At 40.1% G+C, this 13,713-nt stretch overlaps 1 protein-coding gene across 30 annotated transcripts in view; it reads left to right on the top strand.

The window, feature by feature from the left end:
* LOC102781022 (ankyrin-3-like) overlaps positions 1-13,713 on the top strand; it is a 121,642-nt gene that overhangs the window by 86,318 nt on the left and 21,611 nt on the right. For 17 of the 30 annotated variants that reach the window (XR_015719914.1, XM_087850150.1, XM_087850149.1 and 14 more), the window contains 15 exons: positions 504-515; positions 2,785-2,887; positions 3,689-3,739; positions 4,278-4,387; positions 5,257-5,289; positions 6,166-6,390; positions 6,507-6,661; positions 7,125-7,336; positions 7,533-7,740; positions 8,864-8,960; positions 10,182-10,410; positions 10,523-10,648; positions 10,955-11,077; positions 11,620-11,646; positions 13,420-13,501. Coding sequence is in view for 29 of the 30 variants with exons in the window: in XM_087850150.1 (XP_087706276.1) it covers positions 504-515; positions 2,785-2,887; positions 3,689-3,739; positions 4,278-4,387; positions 5,257-5,289; positions 6,166-6,390; positions 6,507-6,661; positions 7,125-7,336; positions 7,533-7,740; positions 8,864-8,960; positions 10,182-10,410; positions 10,523-10,648; positions 10,955-11,077; positions 11,620-11,646; positions 13,420-13,501 (1,793 nt within the window). In the remaining variant the exon portion in view is untranslated. The remainder of the gene's footprint in view (positions 1-503; positions 516-2,784; positions 2,888-3,688; positions 3,740-4,277; positions 4,388-5,256; positions 5,290-6,165; positions 6,391-6,506; positions 6,662-7,124; positions 7,337-7,532; positions 7,741-8,863; positions 8,961-10,181; positions 10,411-10,522; positions 10,649-10,954; positions 11,078-11,619; positions 11,647-13,419; positions 13,502-13,713) is intronic. The other 13 variants (XM_087850170.1, XM_087850159.1, XM_087850142.1 and 10 more) reach the window with 12 other exon arrangements.

Genomic DNA, 13,713 nt, shown 5'->3' with positions numbered 1-13,713 from the left:
TAAAAGCTGTGCTCACCTTTCTATTTCAGAGTTTTATTACATTATTATTACACTGACTTCTCCTTACAAATGATCAAGTCCTTCCATAGTTTCCATAGAACTTTCTTCCTCTGCAAACTACAGATACATATACTAAAATCTGCATATACATGTACATACATTGCACATACACTTTGTTAAGCTGACTGTTTTTGCAGGAGTGCGGAAATGTATAAAATAATGTATTGATCAGTGAATGTGTGATGCTGAGCAAGTTCTTTTCTTTCCCTTACCTTTTCATTTATGACATTGACATTGCATGGTCTGCTTTTTGAGTGGGCTGGATACACGCAAACACCTTCTCATGTAAAACGAGAAAAATTCGCTCAACCTTGCCGTAGCGTGCCACCAAAAGCACAGCATCAATGTCACATCATGCTTGAACGTCTTCAAAATGCTTTGCTTTTCACTCTGCTATTTTGTTCTTTTTTTCTTGTTTTCTTGCATCCTGTCTCTCATTCTAGCCCTAGAATCAGGTAAGAAAAGAGTAGTAGTTGTGGTACCAGTAGTAGTAGGTAAAAGATCTGTGAATGGTGTCTCTTCCCTGTGACCCTGTGAACTACTTTTTAACCCCAATCCAACACTCATAAGACCTCTAACTCAAACCACCAGTCATTCATTGGACATTGACGTCATCCAGTGTTGCTGTTTCTCTGTTCGTGGTAGCGTATTTGACCCATTTTCTGTTACGTGTTGTATTTTTAGATCATCATCATCATCATCACTCCACTTTTTAACTCATACCTCTTAGTGAAATCTGTGTCTATTGTTTTGATGTAGGTGTGCAAAAGAGACAGTTTTGCTGGACATAAGAAAATATAAGCAGCTGTTTTGCGGAGCCGTCTTTCAGTTTTGAGTTGTGTGGAGTAATCTACTAATGTTTTGACGTGGCTTCTTCTTATGTGGCACCTTATATTTTTTTGGAGTGTCTCTGAGTGTAACTTCCAGGGATCGGACACATCATTGGATTAATAATTTGTTGACATAATTGGAGGTGTCCCACAAGTATTCGGCATGATTCCTGCTGTTCAATTCTGGTTTGCATAGATGGAAACTTTGCATTCGAACACAGCAGCACTAACATGGATATACTATAACTCAGTTGCCTACAGTTGCCTCTCTGAGTCCACAAAAATCCCTTCGACCCAGTGCTTAACTGGTTCATACTTTGACATGCTAGATTGAAAATTTGAAGTAGATTTTATGAGTGACCACCCATAAAAATGAATGGAGTGGAAAGAGGAAAGGAGGTGTTAAAGCAGGGGCTGATTGATTAGAGAAAAGCAGTGGGATAGAGGCAAAGTTGAAAAAGTCTTTAGTTGAGTGGATGAACTGATAAACTTCACAGTATTGTTAAAGCATCGTGACTCAGGAAATGAGAAAGCAGAGAGAGAAGGAGATCATTATGGAGAAGGATGACACGCAGAAATGAAAGGCTGACTACAGGGAGGACATAAAAGGGAATGAGCAAGAATGAAAACATAGAAAGAAAAGAAGAAGCGCTGATGTTTTTGGGGGGAGTAGGGTAGGCAGAATGAGAAAGAGGAGGAAGCTGTAAAAAACAAACATGGTCGGGGTGAGAACAGAGTAGAGGGGGGGATAGTGCGGCGCTGCCTTGCCAGCGAGTCCATTCAGCCCGTACAGAGTTGCTTGGTAACTTCGATGCCGGGGTAGGCAGGCTCTGCTGAATAAAGGGCTTCTCTCTGTGCTGAATAGCGTGCCCACTCAAACACGCTGAGCTCTGCATTTTCTCCCCCTCACTCACCCACTCTCCCCCTTTTGCACTCACGCACGGCGCATCAATACACACATACAGTATGCCCTCTGAGAAACGAAGGCAGAGTTTTCAGCTTTGTTCACAGCTGAAGCTGCGTATCCTACACGAACAACAACAACAACAACGCACCTTTCACGTATGATATTTAAGTGCTTCTTCGCACACAGACAAAAATATATATTTTAGGTAAGCGTTTAGTCACCGCACATCAAATGAATATTTCACATCTTCTGCAATGATCAAATCGCTGTAAAAGGAGCACAAGAAAGAAGCCCGAAATGAATCTGCAGCACTGCACTGAGCCGAAGAGGCAGCAAAAATAGGCACACATCACCACACACAGCCATAAAGCAGACTGCAGCAAGATAGATAGAAACGACCTGCTTCCCTTCTTGTATTTTGCTCCTTTGAAACAGGTCTAGGTCAGCTAATCTTAGAATAAAGGAAGGTGAGCCTTTGAGCTTGAGTCGGATTTAACAGTTGAAATATCTTTGAGTGAATCTTGTTCCTTTTCCTGTCATTGATGACGTCTGCACAGAATTGAACACTTTAAGCTCTTATCTGCCAACCAGGTGCATATAAGTACAGTCTGCTATTCTGTCATACGTCATCATTCAGGCAGACGTAGTTACACTAGTGCTCATGACAGACGTATAGACAGAGCTGTCTTTTTTCCTTTAAGGCCGCCTACTTCTCCTCTTCCTCTTTCCCTCTATCTCTTAATGCAAAAAACTGACCTCACTCTCATTTCCATCTTTAAATAACGTGCTGCAATATCTTATCCCTGTTCAAATGCAGACTCTTCTGCTTCTCTATTTTCCCCATATTACTTTTGGACTCTCTGTCCAGTAAGTGAAACCCCTGGAGGTTACATGTAGTAATGGATTCCTTGCTTTTTGTTTTATGCCGTGTCCCCCGGCCCGTCACTTGTTGTTGCCCGCGGCACTGGGTTGCATGGTAACATGTAGCCTCCGCTCCTTCAGTTCGGATAGGTCCAACACGCTCAACCGGAGCTCCTTTGCACGAGACAGTATGATGATTGAAGAGATTCTGGCTCCTACAAAAGACACGGTAAGTTTCATTTCTTTCGACACTACTTCCCAGCCTTCTGTCACCTTCTATCCCCATTTTCTTCTTTGGTTTTTGTTGTAATTGTTGTCTTTCCTGATTAAAACACAAATTGGATAGATTAAAGGCAGAATCCGAGTAGTTTCATTCATCTTGCACAAGGGTCATAAAAGAAGAAGTCTTAATGCCATGCCTGCTTTTGCCAAAGTGCTGAGAGTGAGCATATAGCACCTTGATGAAAGCTTTATTCAAACCCAAGAGCCTTGAGCCTCCCACCTCCAGCTTCCCAAGGGAAAACTGCAGTGCTCTGCAGCGCTCATCTGTCATTACGTTGTTTATGTTGGTCTGTAGCAATAAAAGAACCTGTAACTCTTTTCCTGAAATTATTGTTAATATTTCTTTCAGCATCACCCAAGATCCCAAAGAAAACATAACGATATTTTGTAGTTGTCTTGAATTATAAAAGCAGATGTTTTGGAAATCATTTGACTATTTAACAACACTACTTTACTCTGTCTTATGTCAGAGAGCTTCCTGGTAAATTGGTGCTGTATTAACCTGTAAATATTATGTATATGAGATTATGTTTGCTTTGAATTATCTGCCTTTTGATGAGTGAAGTTTCAGTTACAGTCACCTATTGAATGTAGATGCTAAAATCAAAATTAAGGTATTGAAGGGGTTAAAATCGTTTTCCTCAGTGAAGCACAAATCCTGCAGTGAAGCACGGCACCATAAATTAATTTGTGTGGGCCATCTAGTACCTATAATGCAACTGCTGAACTGTTTTTCTTCTTCCCTAAGCTTCAGAGTGTCTGTAAAGACATTTCCTACTTGGTTGATCCACTCAATAAGGTATAAATGTCGTTGGATGTCCGACTCATTCGTCGGTTTTGTTATTTTTCATTCGCAGTGGTTCAGCTTCCATTTCTCTCAAGTTTTGCTTTTCTGTATATTTGTTTGTTTTGGGTCTTTGCCATAAGTCATTCCCATGCTCCTTTCAGTGTACGAGAGTTCCAAGATTCAGTGTTCACATCCTTCTTCTTTTATTAAAGCTGATCTTTAGTTTCCAGTTTCTCAGTCATCATAATTATACAGTATCATCTTTTATTTATGCGCCTCAAGTGCCTTTTTGTCCTGGCTGTTGTAAGAACATGGACAGTGATGGAAAACATTGGTGAAATAGAAGCTGTAAATGTAATCAGCCCATATCTATCATTGCAGTGAGTGATAATTTGTTCACTTTTTGTCATCTTGCACCTTGTTCCTTTTGTCTGGATCCATTAGTCAGTTTTGCAAATCTGCTGTCTGTTTTCTTTGTCGTCCTTTTTCTTCTTAACCCATTCTTTACTTTCTGTGCTCTTTACCATGTCTTTGGATCTTCCTCAACCAGCACCTTGCTGTGACCAGAGATTACAGTTCGGAGTGTATGAGACGCTACAGCTGGACTCCTGACACTATGGATCACAGCCACAACACTGTGTCTAGTCCAATTCACTCTGGGTAAGAACGGCTGCACTCTCATCCAGCCTGGGAAGATGTTTCCCAGCATGCATACACTTACAGTACATGTGAAACGACACACATACTGCATGTGCATTCATATAACTATTTGCAGAAATCACACATTTTATATGCTTACTGCACGCAAATGTTTTACTGTCTTTTGCTCTCCCCCAAAGAGTCAATATTCAGCAAACTCTGCAGCACTGATGCAGACAAGGTGCAGGGCTGTGGGATTTCTGCAGTGCTGCTACTGTACACATTACATTAAAGCAACAAGACACACTTCACCCTCTAAAACTCTCGCGTCGTACCATAAAACCAGAGACATGGCCGATGAGTTCCCCCACGTTCACTGCCGTCATTCTGTCGTCATCTATTTTATCATTATGGAAACAAACCGCATACTTTGTGAGCTCATGGTACAGTGGCTCATGTGTTTCACTTAGATAAACCGATGCGTCTTTTACATACTTTGAATATACGACATCATAAAGTGTTAAGATCTGCTCAGAATAGAGCGTGCTGTCTTTGCACAGAACTTGCACAGAACTGAAAATATCTTTGGTGTTACTGAGAATTTAAATAGTGGGATCTATCATTTTAAGTTTCGGATCTTTCTTTCTATTCATGACACATTATTTTACCTTCTAAGCGTGCCTGTTTATTTAAATATTACTGTGTTCATTGTCATTTTGTCCTCATTTTTTTGTCCTTATTTTTACTGCATCCCTTGTTTTTTTCACCTTTTTAGTCTTCTTTCATCTCGAGTAGTCATTAGAGATCCCACCAGTGATTATGGAACTGCTACTAAAACTAGGTTCTGGGGGTTTGCCTCCTGCATTGTCTCCCATGTGTTTATTTTGCAGCTTCTCCTCCCCGCTCCCTCAGTATGACTCCAGGTGATGACTGAGTTTGCTGCACTCACCCATGATGGCGCAGTGATGTCACTCGCTCCTCCACCTCTGTCTCCCTCTCATCTCGTCACTGTCTCTTCCCTCTCCCGTCTGTGCCTTTGTCATCTGTGTGGTCTGGTGTTTCATTTGCACTGCTTAGATCTTAGAAGTTTGTAGTCGACATGTTTGGGACTCCTTCTTTATTGTGCTATTCCTTACTCTCTCATTACACATAAAAAATAACAACTCAGTCTTCTGACAAAATATACAGGGATTTTACTGTTTGCAACATGCTTAGCAAGCAACACTTATGAGGAGAAAATTCAATGTGTGGCTTTAAATTAAAGCTGCATAGGCAGGTTTGTATGCCTACCCAAAACTTACTCTGTCTTCTTATTTGTGTAATTTGGTGTATTCACGGGACGCCACAACGTGCTCTTGATTTGAAGAATACCGATCGTATCGACCAGAGTTGAAACATTAGTGCTGGTGTTTAATATTTGACCACTTAATGCTGCTTTACAGGGGCTGAATCTTTGGCACATGCTCACTTACAGCCTCAGTCCTGGAAACTAAACTTTCTACAACTTCATTAGCATTCAGTTTAGTTTCACACAGTGTTTAATTCCCTAAACTGAGGCAGGTGAAGGTGAGAACAGCCAAATTTCAGAACTCAAAGCATCGTTTTTCTCCTCTCTATCGTCCTGTCTCTTCCTCTTTCTCTGTTTTTGTTACTTTCTGTCTTTTCCTTCACTTTATTTTGGTGTACGGTGATCACAGCATGGGAATCGTCCTCCCCACTTGTGTCCGTAGCTTTAGTCTATCTTTCTCTTTTGTCGTTGTTTTGTTTCCTACTCTGAAATGTTCTTCTTCATCTGGCAGGTTCTTGGTCAGTTTCATGGTGGATGCCCGTGGTGGTTCCATGAGGGGCAGCCGCCACAATGGCATGCGCATCATCATCCCTCCCAGGAAATGCACGGCACCCACACGTATTACTTGTCGCCTGGCTAAAAGACACAAACTGGCCTATCCTCCACCCATGGTAGAGGGTGAAGGGCTGGTCAGCCGACTGGTGGAGGTCGGACCTGCTGGGGCTCAGTTCCTTGGGTAGGTTTTGGGGTTTTTTTGTAGTAAGCTAGGAGGCAAATCAAAGGTTTTTTCTTCTTTCTTTCTTAGATTGTGCACCAATTTAACGAAGATTCTTATGCTCTGTTTCCTCAAAGTCCTGTGATTGTGGAGATCCCTCATTTTGGTTCAATGCGGGGGAAAGAGAGGGAGTTGATCGTGTTGAGGAGTGATAATGGTGACACGTGGAAGGAGCACCAGTCTGACACTAGACCAGAAGACCTCACAGAGCTGCTTTCTGGAATGGATGAAGGTAACAGGAAGGTTATTTGGTGTGGTCCACATTTTATTAACAATCGTTGGGCTTTTTTGTGTGGAGTTTGCATGTTCTGCATGGGCTTTTGGATGCATTGAGTTCCATGTACAGTGAACAGCTATCATCTGATTACTACGGCATAAAACTTTCTGTGTTCCTGTCCTTGTTTTCCAATGGAGATTAATTGAAAGAGCTCATAAAAATCTAATGATCATAGACGATTTGGTGCATTTCAGCCCAGTCCTATTTTTGCTTTTTTATGGGCTGATTACCTGCAAGCTGACAAAGCCTGCAGAAATACCATTGATCAACTCAAACTACAAATGGAAATTACACAAACATATATACTGCATATATGTTGCAAATATCTGTTTATGAGTGCATAAGTACACACACACAAACACATATATAAATATATATGTATGTGTGTGTGTGTGAAATTCTTCTTCTCATCTCGCAGAGATGGATAGTCCTGCCGAGTTGGAGAAGAAGCGCATTTGCCGCATCGTCACTGGAGATTTTCCACAGTATTTTGCTGTGGTGTCGCGGATTAAGCAGGAATCTAATCATATGGGTCCTGATGGAGGGGTACTTTCTAGCAGTACTGTTCCCATGGTCCAGGCCTCATTCCCCCCAGGAGCTCTCACCAAGAAGATCCGTGTTGGCCTGCAGGTACAGTAGGACTCTTAATGCCCACTTAAGTTTCGTCTGTATGATGACGGTGCACTGATTTGTTTCTTTACCTTACCATTCCTTTTAACTGCTTAGATCCCTTAATTTGTTAGAATATTTAAAAATTGCCTGACTTGGCAGTGATCAGAATTTAACGGCCAAATATTTCTGTACATCTTCCTGGCCTTCTGTTTAGGCCCAGCCTGTGCCAGACGACATGGTGAGGGCAGTCCTTGGCAACAGAGCCACCTTCAGCCCCATTGTCACTGTAGAGCCGAGGAGAAGAAAATTCCACAAGCCGATCACTATGACGATCCCTGTCCCACCTAGATCAGCAGAAGGCCATCCCATCGGCCATCGAGGCGAATCGGCACCCTGCCTGCGTCTCCTCTGCAGCATCACAGGCAAGCCGACCTGTGGATTAGTAGAGCATGACAATACTCTTGTGGTACCTCTATACAAACAGCTTTTGCAGAATTAACATTTATTTCCAAGTATCCTTAAAAGATATCTTGACAGTCATTACATTACTTATTTTTGTTTTAAAATGTTTTTATTATTATATAGCACTGTGCAAAAGTCTTGAGCCACCCATCATCAATTCTGTTTTGCTTCCAAAAAACAGACTTTTTTTTTAAAGTGTCTTGAGCAACAATTCTCAATTTTGAAGTTTTTCTTTGAAAATTGGCTGTATTTTAATTCATTTTCAGTCCAGTCCGTTTACCTTGGCATTTTCTGAGGATGTGTTGTGTTTGTTAAGCCACTTAACACTGTCCTAAATATGAATCATTTAAGAGAGAAAAGGCACTTGGCAGGCCTAAAAAATGTCAAGCACTCACTCACAGCACTCAATATGTACAGACAAAATGAGGAGAGAGATTCAACATTGAGTGTTTATGGCTATTTGTAAAACCTAGTGGAGGCTTTGTCATGGTTTGGGGCTCTTTTTGGGAGCATGAGATTGATCTCAAACACATCACCAATGCAGTAAAATCATGGACCTGATTAGACAAACACACAGTGGAACCCTCTCAGTCATGGATGGGTCTCCCCAGAGCCAGGACCACAACATTGTTGAAGCAGTGTGTGATTATTGGAACAAAGAGCAGCCAGCATCCAACGAAGAGCTTTGAATGTCCTTCAAGGATCCTGGAGAACTTTTCCTGAAAGCTAATTAAAGAAGAATAAATGTGGTCATAACAAATACTGACTTTCAAGCTTATTAGAATTGTGAAAACTCTGTTTTTGCCTTATCTACTTTGTTTCCATTTATGTTTTCACATGTCAGTACACCTATTTTCCATTTTTCGAGGAATATATACAAAAGGAAATAATAAACATAAGGGGTAGCTTAAGACTTTTGCACAGCACTGTACAAATCATTATGTGTCGAATAGTCTCATCAGTTCTACTTTGATGGTAAAAAATGCAGAGCTAAGAAGATAAAAGAACAGCGATTACGTAAGCTAAAAGCTGCCCATGCTGAAAAGGCAGTGAGCTAAATTTCTGTCCCTGTTTTTAATGCAGGAGGAACCTCCCCTGCGCAGTGGGAGGACATCACAGGAACCACACCACTGTCCTTTGTAACTGACTGCGTTTCCTTCACCACAAATGTTTCGGCCAGGTGAGACACACTCGTATGTTATACACACGGCAAATCAGAACTGGACCACTGCATATATAAATATACCGATGTATACAGTCAATCGTCATGAAATGATCTTGCTGACAAACAGACAGACAAACAAATGGCGCCCATGTTATACCTCTGACTTTAATGATCAGATTATTTTGGATGGCAAAGTATTAAGAAAAAAAAATTGATTCATTGGACTAATTATGGAGTGAAACTGTTACATTTGTGGAGGGAGAATATAGTACTTTGAGCCCTAGAAACAGGTGTAACTTTCTTTATTAATAATAAATAATAATGACTAGATGTATCAATAATAAAGGTAAGGCAAGGCAAGTTTATTTGTATAGCACAATTCAACAACAAGGTGATTCAAAGTGCTTTACAGAGACATTAGAAACAAAAACAAATAAAAAGCATGATTTAAAATAGATTAAAACAAGCAAACAACCAAACTAACAAACAAACAAACAAACAAAAAAAAAAACAGTATATAAAATCAAAAATCAAAACAGATAAAATCAGAACAGTGTAGTAGGTTAAAGTATGGTTGGTTCAGTGTATATTTATCACTATCAAATATCAGTGTATTTTTTTTTTTTTCTGGAGACCTTGATAATAAAAGCAGTTAGTTGCAGGTCTAGTCTCACCTCAGTGGAAGTCCCAACAAGTAACCCAAGAGAGTTTAACTCTCTTCAAGAAAACATTATGGTGAGCTTCAAAATATTGACAGTGTATTTGCAGAAGTTGGCAGTGAATGCCCAAATATACCACGAGATAAAAGCGCAAAAATGCAACCAGTTAGTTGACAGAATCCCGAGTTCCCCTCTGACAGAGTTACACTCAGTTACACATTTAACTGTGCGGTGCAAAATCAGTAAACCACAGATTGTTGAGGTATGCTGTTAAACTGACCTCAGCAAGTGAACCTTTCAGTTACATTACGCAAAGTCATGATTTTCCATCCTAACTTGATTTAAATCATGTGGTGAGTGTGTAGCCTGATACTAACAGAGCACCCTTTGGTTCTCTATAATTAGATTACTGCACAAATGTCATGTGTCTTTCTGCATCCTTCAGAGAAATAGCCAAGTTTGTTTGATCACTTAGATTATTATTTAGAATGACTGTTATACACCTGTGAGAAGATTCATACATAAAGATTGCTTTATTTATTTAATTTTTGTGTTGCCTTGGATCTTTCCCCCTCAGGTTTTGGCTCGCAGACTGTCACCAGATTCCTGAGACGGTGAGTCTAGCGTCTCAGTTATACCGGGAGCTGATCTGCGTGCCGTACCTGGCCAAATTTGTGGTGTTCGCCAAGATGAATGATGTTATTGAGGCTCGGCTGCGTTGCTTCTGCATGACGGACGACAAAGTGGACAAGACCCTCGAGCAGCAGGAGAACTTTGAGGAGGTGGCCCGCAGCAAAGATATTGAGGTGGGATGCAAACAAATGTTCTGCAGTAAGAGAGTGTAATAAAAACTGCACTGACAGATAAAATAAAACAATGTGCTGTGATTCTATATTTTTGGATAATGGATTTCTGTAGGTTCTTGAGGGCAAACCGATCTACGTGGATTGTTATGGCAATCTTTCCCCTCTTGCCAAAAGCGGGCAGCAGCTGGTATTTAACTTCTTCTCCTTCAAGGAAAACAGACTTCCTTTCAACGTAAAGGTATAGGATGTGTTCTTCCTGTCACACTCTCTGTTAGCATTTACTGTAGCCTCCTTTATACAGGTGCATTTCAGAAACAACTCTCCTTTCCTTCAGTCTGCATTAATTATCTCATGTTCTGTACATGCTTATGTACATGTACATGCTTATAAGTGGATTATATTTTTCCCTGTTATATCTTTACTTGTATATAAAAACACTGCAATAGGTTGAGGTGCAATGATAATTACTCCTGGAATTAAGAAGAAATGCATTTTTTTTATTGACATTAGGTTTTGTTGAACAAGTGTTCACTGTCTTCTGCAGATCAGAGACATGGGCCAAGAACCATGTGGGCGCCTCTCCTTCCTGAGAGAGCCAAAAACCACAAAAGGCCTTCCACAGACTGCCATATGCAATTTGAATATCACACTGCCAACCCACAAGAAGGTACGATTTCCATGATTAAACTGTTGATTCTTTTAGGCCACTTCATATCATCTACATGTAAATGAACCAGTTGAAGAACAACAAACACTGTCCTCCTGAGACCAAGAGAAATCTTTGAAGCTCACCTGGTCTAGAAGTGACTGCCTGCTCCTTGTGTCTTTTATTAATGTTAAAGCCTGTGCCAGTCATAAGACCCCACAACGTACACATTGCAGCCACACATGCACATCATGCTTTGCTTTAGTGCCTGGCTCTCTGTGGGTACATAAGAATTTTGCCAAAAAAACCAACAAAACAATACTTTGTTTGTTTGTTTGTTGTGGTGTTGATTGATCACAAGAAACTGTATTTCCTTTGCTTTTGCTTTTGTTTATTTTGCTGTGTGTATTTATTAATTCCATAGATTTCTGATGCTTTTTGTTGTTTTTGCTGCTCCATTTTCATCCCCTGAGTTTTATTTTCACCTCCCGCTCACTATAACTTCCCTGCTCTCCATTGTGTCATCTCTCTCCTCTCCTGCAATGCATCTTGGAATACCACAGGATATGGAGTCTGATCCTGATGATGAGGTAAACAAATTCTTCATCATCACACGAAGCCGCTTCTTCTTTGTCGTCCTTTCTGTTGGCTTTACTGCAGAGAACGTTGTAAATATGCGTTTTGCAAATACCTTACCTCAGTTCTGTACCTAAATGTGGAAGATGCTTCTGAGCGCACGTTTTTACACAGCCGTGTCAATCCTGACCCTGCAGTGCATGAGTGGAAATGGCAATTGTTTTAATCTGCAAGGATTTATTTATCGTTGTCTCCATCCCAAGTCCAGTGGAGCCAGTTGCTGTTTAACATCTCGGCTTGTTTTTCATCACTATCTTATTTTCCATACATGTTAAACAGGACTTCGTCATTACTATAAACATATAGAGACTTTGGTATATTTTGTCAGCCAGACATGTAACCCTAACTTTTATTATTTTTCCACTTAGGCTACGTCCACACGTACACGGACATTTTTGAAAACGGAGATTTTCCGTTTTCGTTTTATAAAATAATCCCGTCCACACGTAAACGAATAAATTATTGAAAACGCTGCTAGGAAGATGCCAAAGCAACAGGTGGCAATATATTCCTAACCGTGTAGAAATGTTGGCCAATCAGAAGTCTAGAAGCCTCGGTGGGAGATAGTAAACAAAGCTGGGGCATAGAAGCAGAACCGAGTCGTATGTGTGGAGGGACAATAACTGTGTGTGTATGTGTAAGCATTTAAACACTGCAGAGAGTAAAATTAACAGTAACAGTCTCCCCCATTGTAGAAATCAATTTCACCGAAACAATAACGTCGCACACAGTGTGACATCAAAAAAGGCGCACACCTTTGACGCTGCGTTTTCTCCGTTTTCCTCATCCACACGTAAATGCAAAAACTGAGTTTTCAAAAATATCCACCCTGGCAGGCGTTTTTAAAAATCTCCGTTTTCAGATTTTGTAAACGCACCTTTCGTCCATTTACATGTGGACGAAAGGTGCAAACGCATAGAAAAATCTCAGTTTTCAAAAATATGCGGGTACGTGTGGACGTAGCCTTAGTCGTTGTTTTTTTGTATTGGGGTTTCTCGTATTTTTTGTCCTTTTCCTTGGCTTTTCTGTAACAATAGTACTAACTCTCTCCATTGCATGGCAAAACATTTATGGAAGAGGATTCCAACAATAAACGTTTATTTCAACAACAGTGTGATATTGGAATAGTTAAGGTTCGGCAAACAAGTTCATTAGGATTTTCAAAAAACTGTAGTCATAGTTTCAAAAACTTAGGCTGTTTGTCTGCAAAGAATAAACACACTGCACTCACTTTTGTGAGTTACCCAACTCTTTACAAAGGCTACATTTCACACTAGTAATTGCTTTTACACTAAAAATTGGCATCAGATTAGATTTTAAATCATGAAATGCATATTTGATAAATATGAACATTTGGAGAACCTATTGATACCAACACTGACACAGTTATTATTATTGACGTTTTAAGATTTACCATGATGTGAAGATGAAAAGAAATTTATTCAATATACCATACTTAACTGTAAGTTGCATCAATTACTAGTGCAGGGATTACATGCAAATCATATATCGTTTACAGTTTTTTGAAGACACATAACTGAAGTGCCTCCCTGTGCAAGTACTAACAGCATGCACTGGTAGACTAAAAAAGCAGGTTTATTTCCTTGCACTATAACTTCTAAATTAACAAGTTAACAAAAATATTTAGACTTATTTCTGTTAGTTTCAAGCACATTTTCCTTCATTTTTATGTTGAAGCATCTTTTGTTCTTTTTTGTTTGTTTCAGACTGAAAAGCCAGAGCGACGTCATACCTTTGCCTCCTTAGCTTTGCGTAAGCGCTACAGCTATTTGACCGACCCAGCAGCGAGTGAGTTTCCCATTTTTACCTACGTGAAATTTTTAATTGGTTTCAGATATTTATGTTATTTTAATCAGTTTTAGTGTCTGAAAGGTCCCATGATATAGTTTACATATTTCTACCTCTCATTTACATATAATATAGAACCCTGACAAAACATGTCCATCGAGCATTTATTCCTACCACCCAACACATAATCTTTTATCATCTTTCATTCTGCA

This window comes from Neolamprologus brichardi, chromosome 13 (genome assembly GCF_056152115.1).
Source record: "Neolamprologus brichardi isolate AB-2024 chromosome 13, ASM5615211v1, whole genome shotgun sequence".
Lineage (NCBI taxonomy): Eukaryota > Metazoa > Chordata > Actinopteri > Cichliformes > Cichlidae > Neolamprologus > Neolamprologus brichardi.
Note: the sequence above shows the minus strand (reverse complement) of the source record. Positions and strands in the feature narration are given on the sequence as shown.